The sequence below is a fragment of the Mauremys reevesii genome, linkage group 15 (assembly GCF_016161935.1).
Source record: "Mauremys reevesii isolate NIE-2019 linkage group 15, ASM1616193v1, whole genome shotgun sequence".
NCBI lineage: Eukaryota > Metazoa > Chordata > Testudines > Geoemydidae > Mauremys > Mauremys reevesii.
The window spans coordinates 31,112,784-31,128,893 of record NC_052637.1 but is presented as its reverse complement, the minus strand read 5'-3'; the positions used below and the strand labels follow the sequence as shown (position 1 = coordinate 31,128,893).

Sequence of the window (16,110 nt, the reverse complement as noted above, 5' to 3'; positions counted from 1 at the left end):
AAAGGAGTCAGGCCTATTGTATGCAAATTAGGTGCATCCTTTGGGCTGCTGACAAGATGCCAGTATGCTGCTCAGTTGATCAGAGTTCGGTTGCCTTTATCTTATACTAATTTCAAGTTTATTACACCAGAAGAGCAAGTAGAACTGCAATCCAGTCCCAGACTCTAAATCCCCAAGTGTGGTCCTGTATAGGTAGAGAGAACCTATTCTTGCTCAAAAGCTGCCTACATGCACAAACCCAGACTTGCAGCCCCTGCACCTCAGCACAATTACCCACCAGCAAACTCCAAATGGGAATTCTTCTATACCTCTACAAAGATCAAAGAGAAACCATGTGGCAGGGAAGAGTTTTTAAATACTTACAGCTTCCTGTTCCTGGGCATTTATCTTGTTTGTTTGTGTGTCCACAGGCTTAGGAACCTTTAGTGCGTTGTACTGTAAATTTAGGACCAGCTCTAGGCACCAGCAAAGCAAGTACGTGCTTGGGGTGGCACAATTCCAGGGGCGTCTTAAGGAATAAGGAAGCTCTAGAGTCACTTCTACACCAACAGCCGGAAAAAACCTGTGCAGGCTGTAAGAGAAAAAGCGTGAGCTTTATGCCACTGGAGGATCACTCCCCACTAAAATGACCCTTCCTATGGTTAGCTATGCCAGCTTTTGGACTGCTTTGTGCTAGCAGTGTGATGCAAAAGGACCTGGGCCAAAACCTCCTAATAATCTCTCCTAGCAGCCTGCTATAGAAAAAGTTCACAGTTCTGTGTCTTGTGCATCAGATACGAGCAGCCTCCACTTGGGTTTCAAAACAGCAGCAACATCTAATTGAGGACAAGAATCTCACCTTCTTTTCAAACTCATCCACCATGCCAGCCTTAGCAACGGCAGTTTTGTAATAAACCCAATCAATAGCTGGGGGCTTCTCTGGCAAGGAGGTCAACCTGTACAGGTGGAGCAGAACAGCTGATAGAACAACCCCCAGTAATTTCAGAGAGCTCCCAGTTCCACACAGGGCAACTCTACAGTATCCATTGCCCCGCCCATCATCAGGTCCCAGGGTAGCAACTATGCTAATTTTAGTTGCCAATATTTTCAGTCTCCTCATTAATGCGGAAATGGCAATAAAGCAGCCACACAAAATTCTATAAAGTCTACTTTTGCCTTTTTTTGGGCGGGGGGGGGGGTCTGGGTGTGTGGATGGGCAAGTACAATACTCTCAGTTTTTTCACCATGAACACTGGTAGGAGCAGGCAAGGAGAGTTTGAGAATGGGATGGTTTGTTTTCATTATAGTTTTGCAAGGCTGACAAAGGGTTTAAAAAAGAGAAAGATAATAAACATTCATTGAAACCACTTCAAGTTCCAGCACCTGTGCACCAGGCAACCAGAGGCTCTGAAAGCCAATCTGCCCTTTTAGCCACATGGCTCAGGGTTTGTTCTCCACACAGCTGTTGGGGGGGGGGGGCGGTTGCTATTCAACACATGCACCCCAGGAGATTTGATTCTGCTGGGTGGGATTGTGCCAGCATCTCTGTTGGGTGAAGTTGCACCATCCCAGCCCAGCGAATTCATGCCTTGGTTGTTACCACACTGACTCCCAGGTGGGGGATGAGGAATGCAGTAGGGGTGGAATTTGGCCCATGATGTTCTGGTTTATGGTGCTCCTGGGACTCACCCTCCTTTCCAGCAGCGCTCAGTTTAACCTCTAACCTGGAAGCAGCGTGGGCCAAGGGACATACTGGCTGCCGCTTCCAGCAGCTCCCATTGGCCCGGAGCAGCGATCCACAGCCAGTGGGAGCCGCGATCGGCCGGACCTGCGGACAGGGCAGGTAAACACACGGACCCGGCCCGCCAGAGGCTTTCCCTAAAGAAGCGGCGACCCATGTTTGAGAAACCCTGACTACCGGCACATTCTTTACATAATCTTGTAATTTGACTAGTACAGGGTTAGTCCTAGGTCACCTACATATATCATGCCTCCTTAAGCCTGAGGCCTAGTATGGTTAAGCTAAACTCTTTCAAGCCTTAGCCTGTAGGCCTTGCATTGCTTATTTACCCAATACACACTCATCACTCCTAACGACTTGTCAATCTCACACTCCTATGATGCAATCCTGCTTGTATCTCTATCTATTGTGACAAAAGTTCCTCCTCTACCTTGGTGGGTCCCGTGCTTATTGGCAGATTTTCTCACCTCAGAGATTCACCATGTGGGTCAGGGAACAGCCCAGAGACCTTCCCCTCTGGTGGAATCCACAGTCCAGGTCAATTCCTCCTGTGTCTGATCAGGAGTTCGGAGGTTGGGGGGAACCCAGGCCCGCCCTCTACTCCGGGTTCCAGCCCAGGGCCCTGTGGACAGTAGCTGTCTAGAGTGCCTCCTGGAACAGCTGTACGATAGCTACAACTCCCTGGGATACTTCCCCATGGCCTCCTCCCAACACCGTTTTTATCCTCACCATAGGACCTTTCTCCTGGTTTCTGATAATGCTTGTACTCCTCAGTCCTCCAGCAATATGCCTTCTCACTCTCAGCTCCTAGTGCCTCTTGCTCCCAGCTCCGCGCATGCACTCCACAAACTGAAGTGAGGTTCTGCTTAAACTCAGGTGCCCTGATTAGCCAGCCTGTCCTAATTGGTTCCAGCAAGTTCCTGCTTGTTCTGGAACTGCCCCTGTTACCTTACCCAGGAAAAAGGGATCTACTTCATCTGGGACTAATATATCTGCCTTCTAACACTTTCCTGTAGCCATCTGGCCTGACCCTGTCACACTATACATATAACTGAAATCTATGTCTCATATATTGATTACATATGGTCTAACAGAGGAGTTTGCCATGACAATAGATAACCAGTTAAATGATACAATGAACCAGTTAGCTACATAATGCATCAGCCAAATCACCCCTAATGCAACTCCATGGACTTAAACGCTTTCGGAGATGAAACTGTATCCTGCTGTTGTCTCTCCAGCTCCTGCCAAAGTCTCCCAGGGGTCAAACACAGTAGACATGTAGAAGTTAGAGGGATTTTTTAATTGAAGAAAGTGACAAAGGGAAGTGACAAACCCCCACTGGGAATTAGGGCTAGGAAGTTCTAGGGAATGATGTCTAGGTGCTGAAATTGTCTGCTCCCTGCACACAAGGTAAAAGAGCTAAGGGTGGGGTGAATGGGTGAAAGAACTGATGGTTTAGAAAATGGAGAATTTCTACCACAGGGTCACTCACTCCCCCTCTCCTGAGCAGCCTACATGTGAGGACAGGAATGCAGAGAGATAAAAGAGAATCCTAATTGGGCTGTGTAGCCCCAAATGCTGCTCTGTCAGACCAGTGAAAAGCCAGAGTGACTCAATTTCCAGCAAAAACACAGGCAGGTCAGTGGAGTTGGATCAGATTTAAACCTGACACATAAAAATGCACAAGATTTGGCCCTTAAAGGGCTAAAGCTTTTAGCATTACACTTTGTGAGGTTGAATCCTTCCTTTTTTCTCTGCATAAGGTTTTTTTGTTTTGTTTTGCGCACGGGGGCGATGGGATTAGTGGTGAAAGCCAAAAGGAAGCCACTGGCATGAAGACTGAAGTTCTCAACACCAAGACAAAAACCAAACTTGGGTTTTGGAACATATGTACATTGTATGAAACAGGGAAGCTAGTTCAGGTCACAGCGAGATGAGACTCTACAGCTTACACATCCTGGGTGTCAGCAATAGCAGATTGACGGGATCAGGAAGATTAACAACAGCCTCAGGAGAAACTTTACTGTATTCTGGATGGGATGATGTACAACACCATGTTGCCATCCGTTTGAAGAAGGGAATGGAGCAGTCCCTGCTTGAGTGGAAGTCCATCAGCAGCAGACTTATGAAAGCCAAACTGAAAGGGAAACACAATGATATCGCCCTGAATAAGTGCTATGCTCTGACAAATGACAGTGATGAAGAAGCAAGGGACAAATTCTATATTACATTACAGGCGGAGTTCAAGAGAGTACCGTGCCACAACCTAACTATCGTCACGGGAGACCTGAATGCCAAGGTTGATAAGGACAACACAAACAACAACAGAGCAATGGGAAGACATGGGTGTGGCACCATGAACGAAAACGAAGAGGGGCTTGTTGATTTCTGCAATGTGAATGACCTAATCATCGGCAGAACCCTATTTCAACATCATGAAATTCACAAGCTGACATGGTGTTCCCTAAATGGCAGTGATAAGAATCAGATTGACCATATGATGATCAGTGGCAAATGGGAATGCTCACTGACAGATGTGAAAGTGAAAAGGGGAGACGTTGGCAGTGACCACCACCTTGTGCCAGACTCCATCAAGCTAAAACTGAGACGTGTGGGTCGACATAGACCAGGGATCGGCAACCTTTGGCACGTGGCCCGCCAGAGTAAGCACCCTGGTGGGCCAGGCCAGTTTGTTTACCTGCCGCCTCCGTGGGTTCGGCCAATCACAGCTCCCACTGGCTGCGGTTCGCTGCTCCAGGCCAATGGGGGCTGCAGGAAGCTGTGTGGGCCGAGGGATGTGCTGGCCGCCGCTTTTTCAGTGATACCTTACATGACCCCTCTTGCATAAAACATATCTTAGTTATGCCATATTCATGTCACAACAATATTTCTATGAAGAATATGGGCTGTAACATCATAAGATCAACAAGAACTGGGACAAAGTAACAACAGTCTATAAACAGAGCTGTGAAGCCTGTCTAGGCTACAGGCAGAAGAGAAGAAAGGAGTGGATTACACCCAGCACATGGAATGCCATAGTAACCAGATGAGCCCTGAAGAAAAAGGGTTTTGACACAAAATCCCAGAAGCTAAAGGACAAATACACGAGCAGTATAGCAAGGTACACTGGGAGGTCAAAAGGGCTTGTGAAGGCAGATAAAGGACATTATATTGATAATTTGGCAACACAAGCAGAGGATGCAGCTGTTCATGGTGAACAAGGAACAGTCTACAAAATGATGCAGCTTATCAGTGGTAAATGACAGAGACCAACAAACACTCTCATCAGGGACAAACAAGGCCACCTACTGACAACAGAAAAAGAACAAGAAATGCGCTAGACAGAGCATTTCAGAGACTTGCTGAACAAGGAGCCACCTAAAGAGGAAACAAACATCCGTGAGGCAGAAGAAGTTCTTGATATCAGCACAGACACCCAAACTAAGGAAGAGATCATTCAAGCCATCAAATCCTTAAACAATGGGAAAGTTCCTGGCAAGGATAACTTGAATGCAGAATTACTCAAGGTAAATCCTGAGTTAGCAGCATCTATCCTGGCCCCTCTATTTACATCAAAAAGGGGGGAAAGAGCCAGATGAGTGGACCAATGGGGTTATAGTGAAGATACCAAAGAAAGGAACTCTCAATGATTGTAATAACTCGCTTGGTATCACACTCTTATCTGTGCCAAGCAAGGTATTGCATAAGATCATAGTCCAGTGTCTATCAGAGGCAATTGATGATATTCTCAGAAAAGAGCAAGCCGGTTTTCGGAAAGGGTGTGGATGCACAGACCAGATCTTCACTCTATGAAACATAAGAGAACAATGCTTAGAATGGCAATGGCAACTTTACATAAACTTCGTAGACTTTCAGAAGGCTTTTGATATCATTCACAGGACCAGCCCATGGTGCATTCTGTGGGCATATGGAATCCCTCTCCATATAATCAACATAATCAAAAGCTTCTATTCCAACTTTACATGCAGTGTTGATCACAGTTTTGAAGTCAAAACAGGAATACATCAGGGGTGTATCATGTCTGCAATCCTCTCCAACACTGCCATCGACTGGGTAATGCAGCGTACAACAGAAGATATGCCAAGAGGCATTAAATGGACACCCTTCTCATCCCTTGAAGACCTGGACTTTGCAGATGATCTCACTCTCCTATCACATACCCAACACCATATACAAGAAAAAACAACTCTACTCAACATATTCAGCCAGCAAATTGGACTGAAAATCAACTGTAATAAGACAGATATCATGACCTTTAATATTGCCTCACCATCAGCAGTACAGATAGAGGATCATATTCTCACCAAGGTAGAAATATTCACATACTTGGGCAGCACCATCAGCCAGGACAGTGGAACAAACCAGGACATCCGGAACAAAATCAGTAAAGCCAGGAACACCTTCAGGAGCTTAAATGCAGTCTGGAAATCATCAAAACACAACACCAAAACCAAACTCAAGATTTATCAGAGCTGCGTACTTTCAACACTACTTTATAGTGCAGAATGCCGAGAATGAGAACGCGTGACATATGCAAACTGGCTTCATTTCATACAACCTGCCTCAGAAAAATCCTCTCTATCTTTTGGCCCAGAACAATCTCAAACTAAAACCTATTGACACAGTGCAGTCAAGAGGATCTGAGCACCATCATTACCAGGAGGCATTGGAGATGGATCGGACATGTGCTTCGAATGGAAACTATTTCCATCACCAGAATAGCATTAAGATGGACACCTGAAGGAAAGTGAAAACAAGGCTGCCTGAAAACAACATGGCAAAGAGCTGTGGCAGTTGAGCTGAAAAACCTGGGGCTCAATTGTGGAATTATTGAAAGACTTCCCAGAAACGGATAGGAGTGGAGGAGCTTCGTCGCTGCCCTAACAGCCAGAGGCATAATGGGAACATGATGTGGTGATGATGAAGATGGGGTTAAAGTAAATTATTCCTACCATAGCATTGGCCCCATAACATCAATTTATTAACAATAATTTGACGAGCTGATCCCAAGAGCCAGTTGAGTGCATTGTGCCATTATCACGGAATTTTTCATTAAAAAAAAACAAAACCAAGGCTTCAATTACATAAGCTTCCTCCCTACACTGATTAATATCAAATCACCAGCTGCATATCAGCTGATAGCCACTGGCAACTAGCTGTAGCATTAGCTGTACCATTTGCTTCATTAGGAAAAGGGGAATGATGTGGGACACATTCTTAGCTATTCTCACTTTGTCTTTGGCAACAGGTAAGTTAAATTGTAGTAGAACCAGGGGAAAACCAACTGGACTACCCATGAGTAATATATATTCTCATACATGGATGAGGAAGATTAAGATGGGCACCCTAGTCCTGCCAGTGCGAAAGGGGACAAAGATCTGACAGTGGTTTCCTTAAAGTTACAGCCCAATGCCTTTTATTCTCTGATGCACTCCCATCCTACAGGCTGGCTGTGTGGTGTATGCTAAGATCCTGCCTGGTATTGCTCTGATAAAATGAATTTGGATGTAACCAGACTTCCATTTTATTTCCACAGGTGCTGCCCCAGAACAGCTCTGTAAGTACGATGACATTCTTCAGTACCTAAATATCTTCTCTGAAAAGGCACCCCAACGACATACAATACCCAAGGAAAATTGGAAAGAGCCGTTGAAAGTGGAGATAGAATTTATACTGATTTCCATCCTCCTGGTGGTAAGAAAACAAACCTCTATTATTCTGTATAGTAGGAAATATTGTGTAAATTGACAAGTTGAGGCAGCTGATGATCCTAGAGTAAATGAGGGATCCTTCTCTCACTCATACTAGCGCAAATTGAGAGTAACCCCAGTTACTGTCACTGATGTGAGAGAGTAGAACCCGAACATTCGGTCTTCTACTGACCTTCTCCATGGCTGTGGTTTGCAAGTAGATTCCAGAGCAATGTTTGTTGGAGGTGCCAGGTGTAAAATAGTTTGTCACATCCGCACGAATCAGAGAGTTGTTTAAAATCATTTTAGTGATCACATATTGAACAAGTGTCACATTAAAATGAGCTCTCGTCCCGTCTCTCCTATCTCCTCCCACAGCCTTTTTGTCCTCTTGTTTGTTTTAAAGTCCAGGGCAAAATTCATTTCTATAGCAGCCTCCTATCAACTTTTTAATTAGCCTGTTAAGCTACCCTGTGCTGCCAAGGCACTGCAAAATTGTCCAAGAATATTCAGGAATTTAGCCCTTAATTTGGATGTCATCAGAACTTCTTTCTTTTTGTTTCCTGCACACACACCACACACACAAAAAAGCGCCTCTTACAAGGGAAACACCACCCTCTGCTTAGCCTGGGTGAAGGAAACCCACATTATTATCTGGTGTTACAGCAAAATGGAGTTGTGGGAGCGGGGAGAGCGAGTAGAGATTTGTGCAGTTCTTGTTTGGTTTTTCCCTTCTTATATATCAGGGACCTGTTTGCCAGAAGCTGGGAATGAGCGGCAGGGGATGGATCACTTGATAATTACCTGTTCTGTTCATTCCCTCTGAGGCACCTGGCCCTGGCCCCTGTCAGAAAACAGGATACTGGACTAGATGGACCTTTGGTCTGACGCAGTAGGGCCATTCTTATGATCAGATTCTGTAGACTCTATTTCCCTGAGCCATGTTGCAAATCTTCTCCCATTCTACTGCTCTGGATCCTCTCCTAGCACAGATTTACATAGGCAGGTGTATTCTATCAGGCAACTATTTTTTCCAAACATTGAATCTTACAACTGGAGAGTAGAATGGGAGGGTAGGACTAAGAACAGTAAGTTATTGCCGTGACCTGATTTTCTCATATCTCTGACACTCATCACACCTTCATTGTAAGAAAAACAGTGAACAGCCTCCAAGCGCCGTACCTACCTTAGTTAATGAAATCATGATAATCACTTTCCCATTTTGTTTCTCTAGACTGAAAAGCTACAAACTGTCACTGTCTATTTCTTAGTGACCATGGTAAGAGCTATTTTCTGTAAAATCAAAGCTATTTCCTGTGTGCTGTGAGTCCAGAAATTGTTTCCATTCTATGATTTTCTTTCCTCTAGAAGTGGAAAAATGTCTTTGTGACTTGGAATCCTCAGGATTTCTGTAACATTTCCAAACTCGTTCTGCCAGTGGATACATTTTGGTCCCCATATATCGTCATTTATGAACAGTAAGACTCTCCTTGGCTAATTTCAACTTGATTAATTAATTTTTTTTATTTTTATTTAATTAAAATTAAGAGGGATAATTACAACGGACATGATTGGTGTCACTGAGATCAATGGGACTGACTCAATAAGTGAGGATTACTCACATAAGGAAAGGTTTTGCAGGATGAATTGTGTGGGAGAAGAGGGAGTACGAAATAGCTAAGAATCAATTACCTGATCTCATGCTACAGTAGGAAAATATTCATTAAATAAAACTGTGGGGTTTTTTAGTCCCTGAGTGAGGGGGCACTAGTAGAGCATGTGCAGGCTATGGGAAAACTATCTGAGAAACAAGGAAGCCAATCAAAAGGAGCCAGACTCCAACAATGTATCTTAGTGGCTCCTGTCACTGTTTATTCTGGAAGTCCAGGAGATGCCCGCTGTACCGTGATATTTGGTATTGTCCCTAAATGGTTAATTATTAAGGATTATTTGTTAAGCCGCAAAAGCGTGCTCAGCACTGCACAAGACACAAATAAAAACATAGTTCCTGATTCTGCTCTCACTTACATGGCGGAAATCAGGAGTAATTCAGTTAGAGGGTAGAAGCAGAGTGAGATCAGATTAAGGCCAACAGTCCCTGGTCCAATGGGTCATATGTCCTTGAATGTCTTTCCTGTCTCATCTAGCATGCGAATGGGGTGCGCTACAAGTCTTGGTGTAGATGGGGGTTATCAGCCCTTCTCTGCGCCCCAGACTCTCTCTGCTTGCGTTCTCTCTTCCCGTCTCTCCTATCTCCTCCCACAGCCTTTTTGTCCTCCCCTGTTTGTTTTAAATCTCTCATCCCTGGTTACTCGCTGTCACTCACCCTCTCTCTTCTGTTTCCTGTTGTATGTAGTAAGGTTCACTGACCATTCAAAGTCAGACTAACAGTGAGATTGCAAAAAAATATTGTCTTAGATCTGCAACAAGCGTTTTGTCATTTTATTTTTCATTGTTGTTGAATCATTGGTTCCTTCAGAGTGGATGAAGAGAAATCCCTCAGCAGGCCCCTTCTGTCCATTACTCACAACGGCATGGTTAGCACAACCCAACAGCACCAGGTCACCATAACATGCAGCTTGGAGATGCACCAATTTCCATTTGACACCCAGACGTGCAACATGAGCATAGCCTCAGTTATGTATTCAGGTATGTCCATTCTTATTCACTTTTACTACAACTAGACTGGATTGGCTGGTGCTGGCCATTGTCCCCAACTAGTCAATGGACTAGACAGATCACAGGTCTGATCTACTATTGACATTTTTATGTTCACTACTCAATAGTGTCCATTGCGCTAAAAAAAAATTTATGGCACAAGGGAAAAACTGGGCCATAGCATGATCCCCGACTATGGAGTCTCCTATATGTATATCTCTGGAAAAATCCAGGATCTGCCTTTGCAAAGCCTTTACTCCCAGGAGTGGTCAGCTTAGCCAAATGACTAGTCCCACTGACTGCAATAGGGATTACTTGTATAAGAGTTTGCAAGGTCTAGAGTCCTTAAAATGTGCATGAGGGTCTAGATTCAAAATAAAACTCCAAGGGCTGAAGTTGAGAGGACATGACTGAGAAAGGGCTGCAGGATGGGATCCAGACTTAGAGATTTGAGTTCCAGGCTAGAGATCTAGGGTCTGGACTGCTGCATGCTCTCTTATTTTATCCCCATGGTAGTTGCAGAAATGGAGAGGCAAGACTTACTTTCAAGCATGATCTTTTATTGTTTGCATAGCACAGATGTCCATTTAGCTACAACTATTCCAATAATTCAGTTTCACTTGAAAAAATAACTGGCTTCGTTAAACTAAAGGTAGCAAATGTTTCATGACATTCCTAGAGTTTAAAGGCAGAAGGGACCATTAGATCATCTAGTCTGACCTTCTGTTTATCACAGGCCATTAAATGCCACCCAGTTACCCGTGAATTGAGCCCAATAACTTGTGCTTGGCTAAAGCAGCTCTTCCAGAAAGTCAGCCAGCCACGATTTGAAGAGGAAACTCTTTGCTAGGAATGCAAGTAGTAAAGTCACCCAGTTCACATCCGGAAGTGAAACATTGCAGGAAAGGGGGCTAGCCATCTCGGTATCAAGACCTAGATATTTTTCCTAAGAAAATGCTCCATTTGCACAATTGCCACCTTAAGGATCATCCTTCTGTAGCTAAAGGAATGTGCTTGCAGTAGTGAGTCTGTGCAGAAGAGGGCCAGATAGTAGCTACTTCCAAGTATTTATGGAAGCACAGGAAAGAGACAGCCACTGCCAACTGCTCCTCTAAGTGCTTGATCTAAAGCTCACTGGAGCCAGTGGAAAGACTGCCACTGACTTCAACAGGATTTGGATCAAGGTCATAAGATGGGAGACAGAATTCAACCAGGTATCCAAGACCAATGGAGTTATGAAACTCCTACTGTCAGCAGACATTTGTTCCCATTTAAGCAGTGACCTTTGCGCCAGTTCTGTTTTGGGCAAGAGATGTAATTTTTCCACCAGGGCGGGGGATCTTAATCTTCTTTTCCCTCCTTCTGAATACACACTTGGACTATGGTGGCTGATCTGAACTCCCTGAACTGAGAAAGGAACCACCTTTTAACCATTCTGTCTTCACTTTCTTTCCTCAAATAGCAACAGACATTATATTCCTCTCCAATCAGACAACAGAAGAGGCAAACAAACAAAGCCAACTTTATCACCTGACCAATGGAGAATGGAAGTTCATGAACATAAACATCATACAATACACAGAGTTACTAGAGGAAGAAGAGTTTTTTGTGATCACCTATGAGGTATTGCATCATCAGCGTATTTCATACACTGTATATTTCATTCATTGATTTATCATAAACGTGCCCTTCAGAACATCAGGGCTAAGCTACAAAAACTAAGAACACAACCCAAGCAAAATCTAGTCATCTTTCAAGGACTAACCCCCACAATTACAAATACACATTCCCCAGCAGGCAAAGCACTTTATAAAGTATAGGTATTTTAAGAAAAGGTTCAGCGAGATATATATTATTCACTTACATCCAAGAGTTAGTATTGCTACCTTAGCAACTCTGTGGGAGTTTAAAATCTCAAAAAAGAATGATCTGATAAAAAAGAAAGTTACATACCTCTAAATGGAAGTCTTGGAATGCGGCACCTCTGCAGCATCTGCCTGACCTCTACAATGTAGATCTGTAGAGCTAAATCAAGAAAGGGCACGATCTGCTGCTCATGCCAAGTGCTCTGTTCTGCAAGGAAATTCATGGGGGAAACAGGCAACTCACATGTCTAAATGGGAGAATTACAGCAGTCTCACAAATCCCAGCAGCACATGTGCCCGAGACAACTCGTGGTACCAGTTCCACTGCCACATTCCGAGCATCTTGTTTCTAACAATGCAAGAGGCAAGACCAAAAAGAGGGTGGAACCAAAGCAGTCTACTGTGCAAGCCAGATCATGCTTCAGCAAAATGAGCTTTGACAGTACAGCTCTCATAGGAGCATATGAGATCAGACACGAATGGTAGCATGTCACTGGATTCCTTCATAGCTGGTAACAAAAACAGTTTCATGATATAGCACTGCACAGTTATGGGTCCAGATCCTAAGTAGGTACAAATTGCTATAGCCCCACTGACATCACTGGAGCTACACTGATTTATACCAGCTGAGGATGGTTTTCATCTTCCTTTGAGGCATCTAGTATATGCCACTCTGAGACAGCTTACTGCACTAGATGGACCTTTTTGTCTGCTCCCATTTCAATGTGTGTGTTTAGGGGAGTAGAAGGAAAAAAAACCCAGACCGGTGAGGGCATATGTATTCAATGGGCACTTGTGCATGAATATTCATACAGAGAGTACCAGTAGGAAAATAGCAAGAGTATGTAGAAGACCTTAGGGCTCCACCCAAAATGAGGGCAAAGAGGGTTAGGTGAAGTGGCGGGAAGTAGGTGGTAGAAAGAGATGGGCAGGTAAGGAAGAGTTAGCAGGATAGGTGGAAGAAGGGTCAGACTATGAGAGGATGGGAAGTTGGGATTAGCAAGCAGGAAATGACGGTAAGCAAGCAAGGAAAGAAAGCCGGGAACAGGATGAGGGTGAATGTTTAAGGCTGGCACTTGACGTTTGGACTGCACTAGAGGGTAGGAAGCCCACTGGTGCCTGTTCCCGCCTTTGAGTTGAAAATGGTTGCCTGGATTCCAACCACAGTTGGAGAGTTAAGCTGTCATGGGATAGGAGAGAAGGTCCTCTCATGGATTGGTAACTGATTAAAAGATAGGAAACAAAGGTTAGGAATAAATATTGCCTCTATATAAATCCATAGTACACCCACATCTTGAATACTGCATGAAGATGTGGTCACCCCATCTCAAAATATATATATATATTGGAATGGGGAAAAGTTCAGAGGAAGACCACAAAAATGATTAGCGATATGGAATGGCTTCCATATGGGGAGAGATCAATAAGACTGAGACTTTTCAGCTTGGAAAAGAGATAACTAAGGGGAGATATGATAGAGGTCTATAAAACCATGACTGGTGTGGAGAAAGTCAATAAGGAAGTGTTCTTTACTCCTTCCCATAACACAAGAACTAGGGATTACCCAATGAAATGAATAGACAGCAGGTTTAAAACAAGCAAGAGGAAGTATTTTTTCACACAACACACAGTCAATCTGTGGAACTCCTTGCCAGAGGATGTTGTGATGGCCAAGACAATAATACAGTTTAAAAAAAGCTAGATAAGTTAGAAATATAGAATATTAGGTTTGGAAGGGACCTCAGGTCATCTAGTCCAACCCCCTGCTCAAAGCAGGACCAATCCCCAGACAGATTTTTACCCCAGTTCCCTAAATGGCCCCCTCAAGGATTAAATTCTCAATCCTGGGTTTAGCAGACCAATGCACAAATCACTGAGCTATCCCTTCCCCCCTGGAGAATAGGTCCGTCAATGGCTAATAGCCAGAATGGGCAGGGATGGTGTCCCTAACCTCCAGACGCTGAGACAGGGGATGGATCGTTTGATGATTACCTGTTCTGTTCATTCCCTCCAGGGCACCTGGCATTGGCCACTGTCAGAAGACAGGATTCTGGGCTAGATGGACCTTTGGTCTGACCCACTATGGCCGTTCTTATCTTCACAGTTGGAGGCATGAGTCTTATCCCATCAAGACCAACATTAATCCAGGCCATTCTGTTATTTCATGTTTGTCTTGTTCCCTCCAGATCTCCATGAAGAGACGACCCATCTTATACGTTTTGAACCTTATCTTCCCAACATGTGCTCTTTACTTATTGGATATGGCTATTTTGTTCAGCAGCAGCTCTTATGGGGACAAGATCAGCTTCCAGCTGTCACTCATCATTGGAGAGTCTGTGTTAGCTGTGATTCTTAAGGACATCCTTCCCACTTCTTCCGATGACCCACCCATAATAGGTACTTGTCTTTATTGAGTAAAAGTCACTGTATATTAGATATGCACTGGATGTAAGGAAGAGAGCAGAGTACAAACATGTCACCTGTTCAAAGATAGTAAGAAGAGGAACACTAGTCACTGTGGTTGAGCTGTAATTCTAGAAGTCCCTGTTCAGAGCAGTTTCTGAACTTGGGGCACTATATTTCTTCTATTAAGCAGAAGCCCACAGTAGATAGAATTATGGATCTAGAAGTAAGGCAGAGAGTTTATGAAGCACATACTGTTCGTCTCCTTTTGCAGTGATGTTTTTCATAGGTGTCTTTGTCCTAATGATTATGGGTGTATTGGAGACCTGCCTATTAATGCAGCTGAAGAAGAAACCCCTACACCCTTTACTCAAGGCTACGAAACTGCTGAGATGCCGCAAGCAAGCTAGAACATCCGGAAGCCTCCTACACAAGCAGGGTTGGTGTTTGGTTACCTATATTTGATACTCCATAACCAGTAGCAGGGTTCTGTCAGTGGGGAACCAATCATACTATCAGGCTTAGAACCCAAGTCCATTGTGTTTCAGGCCACATTTGATCATAAAGTCACACACAGTTTAGACACCTACCTCTCAACGTCATGATGATGCATATATTATAAGAATCAAATATATATAGGCAACATATGTATACAAAAGAGCTGCACCTTTGTTATTTAAGTAGGATCAGCTGTAAACTCAGCAGCCCCACCCAAAGTCCACCAACTCTGGCCAGCTCCATAAGTCCCTTGAGCCAGAACAGTACCTGAGATTTTCTGATAGAAAAATGTGAAGTTTTAATAAAAAACTATCAAGCAAATAAAGTCAAGTTTAGCATCATGCAGCCCTCTGCTCTTGTCCACAATTTCCCCTAGTGTATATTTACATTTGGCTGCTGTTCTGCCCATTGTAGGAGATTCGCTGACTGAGACGGCCAGGGGACAAGAGGAGAGAAGGGATTCAAACCCACTTGGAAAGGGAAATACAGAACTCCCCATGCTTCCAGGAAGAATGAATGCAGAGGGGCAGCGAATTGGGACCCAGGCAGAGCTACAGGAGTGCAAGTCAGCTCTGCTAGTTCTGGAGAAGGTGCTTTTCTGCAGTCATTTGCTTTTATCACTGCTGTTTAGCATCATCATCACTGTACAATGGAGCAGTTAAATATGGGCCAGTTGCCTTTTCTAATACTTGCTTGCCTCAACCTCCTCCCTAACAAGGTTTTCCTGCATCTTATGCTTGAATTAAGTCATGTACTGCATGCATGTCTGAATAACAGTGCAAGCTCTGCAGGGCAGGAGCTTTGTTCTTGCATGTGCTTTGTAAAGCAATGTGTACGCCTAGGGCATCCCATCAGCAAATAAGTTACCTGAATAAAATACATTCATGGAGCTAGTGTTCCAGCTGACAGGAAATTATTGGAGTATGTATAAGTCATCTTAGCTGTACCTCTCAAAAGTGCTGAACTACACATGGAGATCTTGGGGGGGGGGGGGGGACAAAGCAAACATAAAATAGCACAATGGACTAGATTAGTGCTGGTTGACGGGATGAGACTGGCTCCTCCAACTGTGATTGGAGTCCAGGCTACCACTAACCAGGTCCAATGAGCATATCATGGACAGGCTACTGAGAGATGCTTGCGCTTATAATACAGAAAAAGGCTGAAAGTTAAATTGGGATGGACATTTATGTGGCTGGACTGTTATCTCAGTTACCCGAACAACCTTGGGTTTAACCTGAACAGCAAGAAC

At 44.1% G+C, this 16,110-nt stretch overlaps 1 protein-coding gene across 1 annotated transcript; it reads left to right on the top strand.

Annotated features, from left to right (window-relative positions):
• The first annotated feature begins 6,943 nt into the window (after positions 1 to 6,943).
• Positions 6,944 to 15,595, top strand: LOC120383435 (5-hydroxytryptamine receptor 3A-like). Its single transcript, XM_039501586.1, has 9 exons — positions 6,944 to 6,992; positions 7,281 to 7,438; positions 8,669 to 8,713; positions 8,803 to 8,912; positions 9,914 to 10,083; positions 11,555 to 11,715; positions 14,144 to 14,354; positions 14,635 to 14,799; positions 15,273 to 15,595. Exons 1-9 carry the CDS (start codon positions 6,944 to 6,946, stop codon positions 15,518 to 15,520), a joined length of 1,317 nt encoding a protein of 438 aa, XP_039357520.1. The 3' UTR covers positions 15,521 to 15,595.
• Positions 15,596 to 16,110: the final 515 nt, after the last annotated feature.

What these genes read in the sequence shown, in the direction of transcription:
- LOC120383435 (XM_039501586.1), top strand. Translation starts at nt 6,944, where the DNA reads ATGATGTGGGACACATTCTTAGCTATTCTCACTTTGTCTTTGGCAACA. An exon ending in TCTATTTCTTAGTGACCATG is followed by an intron (nt 8,714 to 8,802) that starts GTAAGAGCTATT and finishes TCTTTCCTCTAG; the next exon opens with AAGTGGAAAAATGTCTTTGT. An exon ending in TTTTTGTGATCACCTATGAG is followed by an intron (nt 11,716 to 14,143) that starts GTATTGCATCAT and finishes TGTTCCCTCCAG; the next exon opens with ATCTCCATGAAGAGACGACC.